The sequence below is a fragment of the Paramormyrops kingsleyae genome, chromosome 2 (genome assembly GCF_048594095.1).
Source record: "Paramormyrops kingsleyae isolate MSU_618 chromosome 2, PKINGS_0.4, whole genome shotgun sequence".
NCBI lineage: Eukaryota > Metazoa > Chordata > Actinopteri > Osteoglossiformes > Mormyridae > Paramormyrops > Paramormyrops kingsleyae.
In genome coordinates, this window is record NC_132798.1 from 34,870,659 (window position 1) to 34,882,753 (window position 12,095).

At 41.2% G+C, this 12,095-nt stretch overlaps 1 protein-coding gene across 2 annotated transcripts in view; it reads right to left on the minus strand.

Annotated features, from left to right (window-relative positions):
• sgsm1a (small G protein signaling modulator 1a) overlaps positions 1 to 12,095 on the minus strand; it is a 49,068-nt gene that overhangs the window by 19,385 nt on the left and 17,588 nt on the right. For both annotated transcript variants that reach the window (XM_023833399.2, XM_023833400.2), the window contains 6 exons: positions 5,526 to 5,688; positions 4,471 to 4,623; positions 4,303 to 4,370; positions 3,474 to 3,619; positions 697 to 834; positions 348 to 472 (listed from right to left, as the gene is read on the minus strand). In XM_023833399.2, the coding sequence (XP_023689167.1) occupies positions 348 to 472; positions 697 to 834; positions 3,474 to 3,619; positions 4,303 to 4,370; positions 4,471 to 4,623; positions 5,526 to 5,688 (793 nt within the window). The remainder of the gene's footprint in view (positions 1 to 347; positions 473 to 696; positions 835 to 3,473; positions 3,620 to 4,302; positions 4,371 to 4,470; positions 4,624 to 5,525; positions 5,689 to 12,095) is intronic.

Below are 12,095 nucleotides of genomic sequence, written 5' to 3' on the forward strand. Positions count from 1 at the left end.
CCTTATTGTGATTTAAGTCTGGCGCATTCATTTTGATCTTGCTTCATAGCAGCTTTGGTATTCAGAAAAAAAATAGTGTCAATTCTCCCTCATGGGTACCCTGACAACCGCATGATTATCAACCCCAGATATTTAATAACGCCAGAAGGCAAATTAAGTGAACAAATGCAATGCCAGTCTGTGATCCTAGCCTTTGTTGAGAAATAAGCTTCTAGAATTTGGGTAAAAAGAGACCACCTGGTTTTGTCAGATTTGCCTAAGCTGGGACCTGCTGCCTCACTCCCCACCCTAACTTGCTCCCCACTATGCAGAAGCCACAGAGAAGCTGGTCTGGTCAGTGTTCTCACCTCTTCTCATAGTCCAGGTCCCCTACAGACCCATTCATCAGCTGGTTGGGAGTCCATTTCAGGGTCATGACATCTGCTGTTTGATGGAGGGACAGGTAGCCAGGGATGGCCTCCATATCATCCCTCTGGAAGAGAATCATCATGGCAGGGAGACTCCCTGTGAAATAGCTTGCTATAGAAGCGGTCAGAATGCATAGAACAGGACCATGATAGCAATCTCATGAAATATCCTCATATAGAAGAGTAAGCATATGCACACCACTGCTAAAAGGGAGTTTCTTGTTTGTAAAAGTCTGTAATAAAGGGAAGGTAAACCAACTTCCAGTAACTCCAGTAAAAATCTCTGTACCGGCTGCACAAGGACGTTGTTCTTGCCAAACAGCAATGTGGCCCTGGAGTTCTGGTGCAGCGACTCCACGTAGTCTCGGGCCGAGAGCGAAGGTGACGGCCGCTCGTCCATGCTGCTGCTGGAGTGCCTCTTCTGGATCTGCATGTGAAGGCAGACGTGTGGGCCGATTCGCTGTTACCGTGGTGTTGGTAAAACCCGCACAGAAACACAGCTTGGCTGCCAGGTCTGGTGTTTCCCGGCAACCACAGCCAGATCACAGTGGTGTCACTTCTCCACTCAATATGGCTCTAGGCTCAGGAATGGCTTTAATTTGGCCACCCAAACCAGGCACTTCAAGAAGCAGGGCCAGGAAGCAGGGGTGTAAATCGTTGACCCCAAGCTGATTCAATTTGATTATGACTATTCAGGGAACAACTTGATGCATTATGTCATTAATTTTTACAAATTAATTAATCGATTATTATATAATTATTTTTATAACCTATATTCAAACCTTTCTCAACTATATTGAAAAAATTTCACAAGTATGACAATGGGAACCTAGGGGGCTTTTCCTCTGCATCAGGTACTAAACTTTTGGTACTAAAAATTCTGCACTTTCCATTGACTTCCAGTGAATTACCAGGACCAAAAGTACCAAATCAGCTGGGGTACTTTTTTGGTACTTTGTGGTGGGACTTGCAAACATGTTTATTCTCGACTGGTTATGCAACTATCCTGTCTCACAAACAAAACGCATCTGATTTCCTGCAAAAGCATAGTTACATACTCAGGAAACGACAATAAATAAAGTAAAACAAAATAAGTAATAGTAATGGATTTGTGGACAAATGAAGAGACCCAAACTTTAATTGCGATCTGGTTGGAATAACAGATTCAACAAGACATGGATGGATGGATGACTGTGTGATACTTGCAAAATTTTAAATATCGCCATGTGATTTTGCTGCAATAAATATTGGGATATTTATAAAGCAAAAGAGGAGCCCAGAAAAGGTAAATTTCTCACAAACCCATGTAGGAATGATTTAAACAGCAAGGATGAAAATGATATGAGTGACTGGCTCACAGAGAGCATGCAGCGCTGAGAATTGCATGTGTAATAATGTCATCCTGTGCCGGTACCTGTTTTCATGCTAGTGAAAAACACAAGAAGTACCGTACTTTTGGCACTTTTTTGAAGTACTAAAAATGCAGTACCTGATGCAGTAGAAAAGCTCCCTTAATTGCACAAGCAGAATCTCACAACATTCATTTTTATTTGATAGTATTAAACAGGTACAACAAGCCAGTGTAAAATTGTCAAAAAGGCCAACTACTGTACTGTGCAGAAAAGAATAAACACATGCAGAAAGAGCTACTTGACTGGCCGCTTTCACCTAGCTAACTACTAATGCACCAATGTGGAAATTTTGACTGATACCGATAACAAGAGATATTTGTCCAATATCACCAATACTGATAATTAGTTAACCTCTGAGCTACTTGCCAGGTGCTTCCCGGCGCAGATTAGCAGAATGACATAACATCATTTTTATTCTATGGAAAATGAAATTCTGACATGCAAGCCAGATTTAATAATGAACTAACATGTTGTGGATGGTATCCCTTATAAGAGGTGAATGAGCCACCAAAATCCATCATCCTCCACTACAGAATTTGGTTGATCATCCATTGCAATCATCTTGGTGTTTTGGTGCTACCAACTTTGAATATTGCTAACTTGGCTGGCATTGTCAACTAAGATTGACACATTGGATCGATGTTAATTTTTTTAATGAATATTGACTGATATATTAAGCAATATGTTATGCATCTTTAAGACTAACATTACTTTTTACTTATCGAGCTACCTCAGAGTCTTGACCATAACTAACAAGAAGAATAATTTTTGTTTGTGCTTACCAAAAGCATCTTACTGAAAAGATTATCTTAACCACTGGAAAGAGCGTTCTGCCCTACAAAATAGGGGTGAAATTCCCAAAAGTGTTGTAGTGCAAAGATCATCAAGTAGCACAAAGATTGTTAAGTAATACAAAGATCTTCTTATAGCACTTTATGTGCCAGAGTTGCTACTTTACACGTAGGTGAATACGAGAATGTGCAACCCGGATGTAGGAGTATCTTTAATGATGATTCTGCCCCTAAAAATCAAGTAAAACTGATTCTTACACTACAGATCAGTGCAGTTGAATCGCCAACCTCACAATCGATTCATTACCTTGCATTGATGCATCTTTGCACCCTTACCAAGAAGTCATGTTTTACATTACAGAAATGACCCATGTGCTTTTGTTGGACATTATGGTGGATAAAGAGCTACACATCTACGAAGCTTCCCCATTTGCGCTCAGTGCCACCATGCCTGAAGAATGTCCCGATATACCCCACTGTCGCCTGCGTCTCTCCTCGTACTGCCTGATGCAGCCACCGATGCTGGCGCAGACGGGTGGCAATTTGTCAGCAGAAACTACTCTGCTGCCAAGAAAGAAGAAACGCTCAACGATCTGGAAGGAAATGGGATTCATGACCAGAAAACCATTTCAAATCACAGCAAGCACTGAGGAACATGTTCAGACATGGTTCTAATGTGTTAATGAACTGGATACTGGGGAAATGATTGCTTTTAAGACTGTACAATATCAACTTATTCTTACCCGCCCAGCAGAAACACATTGGCTGTGAATCATAGGCAGCCAAACCCAGGCATACATGATGGTTACTAGCTCAACAGAGAAACATGGCACCCACAACAAAGGTCACATGGGCCCACTCACACACAAGGCCGGCCGCTTGGTGGGGGAGTCCTGTCGACAGTGGCCGCTGTGAATGCGGTGCCGCTGGACCAGCTCGTCAGCCGAGGGGTCCGTCCAGAAGTGGTCAGCTGTCTTCATCTTGGTGTACTCCAAAGCACAGGGTCCCACTGCAATTAGGCAGGGTCAGGACTACCCACAAAGGCAAGGCTGCCACTGGTACCGAAGGTTCTAGGCTTATCCTAGAGGGTTTTAGGTCATCTCTGTCAGCCAACCAAGCTTGTTTTTATGCTGCAGATTATCAAAATCCTAGCATGCTATCATGGTCCTGTAGAGTGGTGAATAGTAGAACTAGTAGAGTGGTGAATCTCTTTGGAACAATTAGTTAAGACATCTGCATTAATACTGAAGGGAAAGGGCACAATAATCAATTTCCCTTCCACTACAGCCTGTTTCGTAAGTATGACTTGAAGAACAGAACTTTAATAAGCCTCACTCTCTGGGTGGCTAATGATTAGTGTCTGCTATGATTATTTCAATAAATGCATAAGAGGCTCAGTTTGCTAATGCTCACATTGCCCTAGTTTAGCCCTCTAAATGCTTCTGCAATAACCATAGACCACAGACTTTCTGCTCTGTATTACAGAGTCCTTGTTTGATGGAAGTCATGTTGAGTTTATTTGTATAGCGCATTGTCATACACAAAGGTCTTTCTAAGTGCTTTCCAGAACATGAAATAAGAAATAAAATGTGGGAGTAGAAGTCGACCCTCTTCTTAATCATTCAACATCACGTGCTAATCATGTAATATCACATGCTTTCCCCCAAATCAGGGAGGGGTGTTCAGCAGTACCTAACAAAGATGCCAGGATGGGTCCATCGACGGGGTCCATCAGAACTGCCTCCTTCTCATAGAATTTGCTGTAAAGGAAAGAGAACATTGTACTGGAGGTCTGATGACAGGAAGCTTGGTCTATCTACAAAAGTACAAGACAACACAGATAGCCCTCTTCATCCTCACCTGCTGTTCTCCACCAGGTAAAGCACAATTTTGTCCAAAACCTTCTCTATGAGGGCAGTGCGAATCCACAGGTGTCTGACGACTTGAGGGGAGATGTTTGGCATCTTGGGCAGTTTCCTGGAGCTCTCGTGGTTCAGGGGCACTTGGTTACGCCTGCAGCAGCACAATTTGGGGTCAGAAGGGAGTGAGGGCAAAACGAATAACCCAGTACCCTAAAAACCTACCACAAGCTTTATGTGAATGGCCTCACTGTTGACTAAGAGATTCCTTACTGGCTTACTTAAACATCCAGTGGTAAGCATTAACTTTCTGTTTAATGGTACCCAAAGTTAACCAGCACCAACAATAACCATGTCTGTCTATATTCCAGTTTACTGAAAAGAAGACTGTTTATCTGTTGGCAGCAAAACAAGATGTGATATGTAGAACAAGAGTGAGTAAAAAGTTTGGACACACCAAACCACCCACAAAGGAGAGTGATAGTGTTGCATCACATGACCTGGCCACCTGACCTAAACACAGTAGAGATGGTTTTTCAGGAGTTTGACCAGAAAGTAAAGGAAAAGCAGCCAGTGAGTACTCAGTATATATGGGGGACCTCCTTCAGGACAGTTGGAAATCATCCCAGGAGGCCACCTCATGAAACTGGCATAGAGGAGACAGTAGGTCAGCCAGTACCTGGAGGAATAGGGGTTTAGGGCCTTGCTAAGGAGCCCAATGGTGGGATCACTCTGCCGGCCCAGTGGTTTGAATCAACATCCTTCTGAGTCCCAACCCACAGAGCTGCCCCCCCAACTTAAATACTTTTCTGGTCAGTATATAATTCCATATATGTTATTTTATAGTCTTTATAATTATTCTAAAATGTAGACCATAGTACAAATAAACCTTTCTATGGGTAGTTGTATCCAAACCTTTGACAGGTACAGTATATATACTATGTATGGTGTGTTGTGATTGGCAGGATGGAGTGGGTAGGCTAATGAGCTGCTTTGTGATTGGTGGTAGCTCTGAATGTTGTTCTCAGGGCTGAGTAGGGCGTCTGAGTCACATACTTGCTCTCTATGATCTGCTCCAGTTCTTGGGCTTTTCTGCACAGCTCCTCAGCTGGTGCAAAGCTCTTGCCCACCTTCATGAAGAGTGCTGCGATCTTGTTGCTGCGCAAGAATCCCGCCGCTCGCCGCTTCAGCCCATGCAGTACGCATGCCTCTACTGCAGCTGTGTGGCCAATAAAAGCGGCATGAGAACCACAGACAAAATCCTGCCTTCAGTACTGCTAAAGCAAGCAAATGTTCCAGCAGAAGCTGTATAAGCAGACTGATCAATACTACCCAAATAAAGGGCAACAACAACATCCCAATATTCAACACTGAAAGATTTAGAATAAAACTGCATGCTGCGTAATCTCCAAATGACCTCACACTGCATTGCTTGTTCCCTGTACAATTGAAAATCTAGACTGTAAATATGGCCAGATTCTGTAATTTGCTGAGACTGATTATTGTTATTAATGTGTCACTTACTCTGGCAGAGAAATTGCACTGCAGTGCTCACTCAACTGCTGTCATGTTTTCACACACACAGTATGTTAGTGGGAGGAGAGCTGGCCCAGAATCCCTTCTGTTTTTATGTAATTCAGGCATGGAACCTCCTATCAAATATGCTAATAGATAGACAGTATCTCACATGTACAGACAAGCAGAGATACACAAATGGGGACACACGTGCACACGAACACGCTTCTCCTAAGCCTTACGTGGCAGTGCCTGAGCCACACAGACTCTCGAGACCTCCCTCAGGATTAATCCTGCTCAGACAGGGTCGCCGGGGATGGCTGATGTTGCCATGGAGACCACCATAGAGTGAGCACGCCCCCAGCGAGAATCCAGGGGGAGAGTGGTGGACATGCTGCTGATCAGCTCTTCCTCTCCAAGCCCCTCTGTGTCACACCAGGCCTCATTGTCATCCTCACAATGGTTGTCATTTCCTCACAGTCTTTCCATTTCATGTACGGGAATACATCCCATCCCTGAATCTGAATTAATAAATTAATATCATAGAGCAGGGATTGGTGTGTCTGAATTGGCCCTATAGTTGTGTGAGTGTGCGTGTGAGTGCGTGCGCCCTGCAGTGTGCTGGCAACTGCCCAGGATTGGTTCCTGCCTGCGCCCATTGTTCCCGGGATAGGCTCCGGTCCCCCCCGCGACCCCAGTTTGGATTTAGCGGTTTCAGAAAATGGATGGATGGATGGATGGATAGATGGATGAAGCAGGGAACCTGGTGGAGTCCAATCAATTCACATGTCCCACAAACTAACTGTACTGTGAATGCACATTACTTAGGATTAGGATTAGGATAGGACTTTATTGATCCCACAGTGGGGAAATTTGTGCGTTACCACAGCTCTAGACAGATAGCCTAAAAGAATACAAGAGTAATACAAGAATAAGAATACAAGAAAAAAATAAATACTAAAAAATAAAATAAGATAAAACACTAAATACAGCAGTAGTGCCTATGTACACCCATACACAGTATGTAATATATGGATAGTGGGTTGTGGGAAAAAGTACAACTTAACTTTTTCAAAGTTATATAATGATTTTGTGTAGCTTAAAAATGACCATTTTAATGTTTAATTTGTGATTGATGGGTCCTTGCCAGTGGTTCACCACTTGGGGCTTTTTACATGATATTTAAGTCATATTTCAGTCCCACTTAATATTTTTCCACCTCTGCAATTTACGTTCAAACACTAGGATCTGAATCCATGTTATGATGCTTTAAAAAGCTGAGTACATCAGGAAGTTAGATATATTACTTGTGTGAAATTTCTGTTTTGTATTTTTTGGTATATTTTATATCTTTATAATGCACCATGGAGGACCTGTGTGGAACGACATTTCAATACACTGTATACTGTGCATATTGTTGTATTGACAATGAACCAAGCTTGAATCTTGAATCTTGAAAATATAAGATTCTTCAGAGGATTAATGTTAAAAATAGATGGACAACAAGTATGAATGTTTGCTAATAGATATAACTGAAAAATTAAGTCACCGTGACCATAATTTTTGGAATAATTTCCATTTTAACTCAATTTAATTTAATTTAGAGGGCAAGGCAAAATGTTTTGGTTTTTTTTAACATAAAAATTTTACTAATCCAGTTTTAATTAAAAATTATCACTAGTTTGTGAAAGAACAAATGTAAAGTTAAAACAAGATGAAAAGACATGAATTTCTCTGTAAAACATTTCTATCTGAGAAATGGCTGATTGAAAAAAACAAGCAAAAAATATTATTGCTAAAGCACTCAAGCAGCTGACCTAGAAAATAGACACTGTTCTCAACTGCAGATGATGGAGGAGCACTATTGACCAAACTGTGTCTACGGAAGCTTTGCCAGAATTATTTCCATGGCAACAAATAAGACCCAGAATTAAACATGTTAGATCTTATTGGGAGTACCTGTGAGACTTTCCCCTGTGCTGGTTTTCCCTTAAAAGAAGGTAATGGTAATATCGATAACAGTTCAGCCCCTTAATGGATAGCCATACACAATATGAAACTGTAACGACCCACATCTGGAGCAGGGCCTGCTGAGTCTTGGTCTTTTAAGCAGGATCCCCAGCATAAACACTAAAAATAGCATCTTGTCTCCACCTGTTGCCAGGAGAGTCAGCGATAAGCCTGAGTCACCCTGGAGAGACAGAAGCCTTTTGCTCTCAGCAGCTTAACTGTTAGCAGTAAGGTCCACGCGGCTATTAAAAAGCACCCATAGGGTCTTCCCAGTGTGCGTCCTCCTAGTGCGAACATGACGCGGCACAAGAAGATCAGTCCGAAGAGGGAGGCAGTGGCGAGGTTGATTAGCCAATCACAGCTGAGTGGTAGAAACAAGCTCCACCCTCCTAGCACTTGGTAAGCTCCAGTGCATCAATGATTAGGATAAAATGCTGGCCTCCTGGGCCCTGTGCTCACATGACCCTTCTCCATGCATTACTTTGCCTCAGGCTATTAAGATACTGAGTGCAACACAAAAGGAACACAACAGAAATGTAAATGCAGTGTTAAGCTTACAACCTGGCCAACACCCCAGTAATGGCAATCTGTATAGGTATTAGCTATGCGTAAATTAAATTGGAATTATACTGAAAGAGTTTTTTTTCAGCAGCAGATTCCAAATATGGAAATTAAGGGGGAAGTGTGACTGAGCTATACTGATTGTTTGTAGCTAGACTATAATAGCGACTCAGATCCTGTGCAACCTGGAGGTTCAGTTGAATCAGGTCTGCAGGTGTCTCCCTCAAACCTGCCTCAGAAAGACAGCAAACAAAAATAACAACAGACAGATACACTCATGCAAACACATTCACTAACATAGACACTGGACTACCGTCATAAACACGCAGTAACACAAAAACAACTTACTCTTCCACCATTGGCTTTGACATCAGTGACACATTTTAATATATACCTGCATGAGCTGGATTTTGGGAGAAGTTGGGAGACATACATTTTTCTATGACCTCGATGGTCACAGAGAATGATACATCTTTTTGGCCTATCCAGGAATCCAGACAAATCCAGTTTGCCTCGGACAAAGTCACAGGGATATTTTGAGAATTCTCTTCTGTCTGCTGCTCTGAATTCAGTTTCACACCAGAATAAAAGCTTACATGGAAAGAGAGAGGTAGGTGTGATGTGTGAGGTACTTCCTGTTTCAGTACGGAAAAAACTGATTATCTTTCAAAGCAAGAACTCAAAGAATAGCAGCTTCAACTGTCACATAGCTAGCCAACCAGCATTGCTTAAGGGTCTAGAGAATAAACAATAATAATAATAATAATAATAATAATATTGACATGAGCAAATCAGGGACACTCAGGGTACCCCAGCCTTCCTGGCCTGAATAAAGAGTACCATTACACTGCTACATAGCTCAGTTCAACAACGGAAACATGCACCCACCAAAGGCTGTCGTGTTATAAATTATTACAATGTAAAATGTCGAGATGAACCAGTAATTTATATACAGCTACATATAAGTAAAGGTCAGGGGGGTATTCCAGAAAGCTTGGTTAACTTACCATTTGGTAAATCTTAACCTCTGGGTTACCCCAAACCCGCATACCATGAGTATGTCGGTTCCAAAACACCTGAGAAGAGTAAGTCCTAAATCAACCTCCTATTGGTTACCCAGAGTTAATGCGCGTGCACCGTGCATACATAAAGACGTTTTCAATTGATCGCCGATTTCACGAGTCAGAATGGAAAATCAAAGTGAAAAAAAGAGAGCGGCATACTTCACAGAGGCGGAGTTGGAAGTTTTAATGCACGCATATGAGGAATTCAAGCCAATAATAATGAAAAAAGCAATACGGCTGCATCGGCTAAAGAAAGAGTTGGCTTGGCAAAAAATAACGGACAGAGTAAATGCGTGTGTATTAAATTGCAAATTTGACATCGCCTCCCCTTTTATTATAATGCAAAATAATTAAACACATAACCCTTCCGCATCCCTTTTACTGTTAAATCACTATGAAAGCATTTACTTTTCCTGCCATTCATTTCTTTAGGTTAAAATAACAATGTGTATCGACTAGGAATATATGGTTTCTTATTTAATAAGGTGTAATCCTTCTGGAGACAGAAGAACTTTGAGCCAAGTCAAAATGAAACACAAAAACATTCTGCAAAAAGGTAATTGATTACACGATCATTTAACTATTTATTAAACACGATTTAGTATATTCTTTCTGTCATGTAGCTAATAGAAAAAAGGCTGAAGCCCGTCTAACTGGCGGGAGCCCACCACCACCTCCCCTCACCCCATCTGAGGGCAACCAGTGGTAACCAGCATTGTACTGTCCTGTAATGATTACCTATAGTTAGTGGAAAAAAGTAATGAGTTTGATGATTTTAACAAGGCAAAAAATTAAGGATACAAAATCAAGTTACCTGCACATTGATACTATGAATAGATTTCCTCCGCTATCTCGCTGTACTTGTATAGTGACAATAAAGACATCTATCTATCTATCTATCTATCTATCTATCTATCTATCTATCTATCTATCTATCTATCTATCTATCTATCTATCAACATAGTCTCCCTCATTTATTGAAGGAGCTTTAATAGGAATGTAGGTGCCATCAATGCACCCAATTATGAATGAATGAATGAATGCCTTTTATTGTCACTATACATGTATTACATGTATTCCAAATTACATTTGGAAACCCTGAAATAGAAAGTCATATAGGGAAGTATCAAGTGTGTGTGTGTGCAGGATGAATACATGTAGGCTATAGATATAAATAGTATGACTATATATTAAATATGCATCATAGATTTTACTACAAAGGACAAACCTACCACTCTGTGGAATTCCTCTTTAATAACACGCAGAGCTTTATGGACAGGGAACTGTATAAACGTGTGTAAGAAGCGTTAAGTACCAGACATACTGTGCGAATGGCTCTACACACAGTTGCCTTTCCTATATGCTCTGCGTCGCCCATATTGTACAAAAAATGCCCTGACGCAAAAAACCGAAGTGCTATGCACAGAATGTTTTCTGTGCTAAGCGCAGACCCGCGGTTTGGGTTTGTGACATTTGCAATATGCGGTTTCAAGAGATGTTAAGTAAATGAACGATTCTTTTGAAAACTGATAACGCTTTTTCAAATAATCATTAGGAAATGACAAGACATGAATACGCGGTCTTATAACTCTCTCCCGGCGAAAAAAACCTTGTATAATTTATGCCTCCACGTTCACAGGATCGTCATCAAAAGGGCACGCCATGCTCAGTAACCTTGTGCAACAAACTTACCCTGGAACATAACCTGCTCAGTAGCAGGTTATCTTCAGAGAGTAAGCTGCTATGGTTACGTACATACCCAGAAAGTTAACCTCCGTTTTTGGAACCGAAAGTTGAGGTTATCCACTAACTTACCCTTAAACTTACCCGGGTATGTCACATAACCTGCTTTCTGGAATACCCCCCTGGTTTATATATTTATCAGCCTAGTCATTATCTAGCACACAAATAATACCCTGGAAACCTTAAACCTAAGAATGGTATATTCTTCCATAAAGTGAAAAAATATTGAAATAATGTTGTCAACAGTCAAGGGGACCAATTAGGGCTTAGAATGTGGGCCGGAACGTTGTTTTTTTGGCTAAAATCCAAAAAGAAAACAGAGCCTTGCTTGACTTGAAAAACATGGATATTAAGGGTTGATCTGAGCTAACATCTATGGCATGAAAAATGTGTGAGATTTACATGGGTTACTGTAAGATTTAAACAACGAATCACTGCCACTGCACACAAAAGGTATTCACTAATCTATTTGGAAATTTAAAGCAGGAATCGGAATGTACACACTTTTGTGTTTGCTTACAAAATGTTATGCTCATCAACGGTGGTGTCTCTGGCATGGAAAGCCTGGCGGGGCCACAATTAACTCTATATGGGCAGCATCCGACTCTTTAACATACCTACACACAAGCCGTAAACTACATTTAATTTCCATTAAATTGTTGATGATTCATTATTGCCTTGTGGCTAGTGGCTAACATAACTGTGATGACTAACAATTGGCAACACTGATACT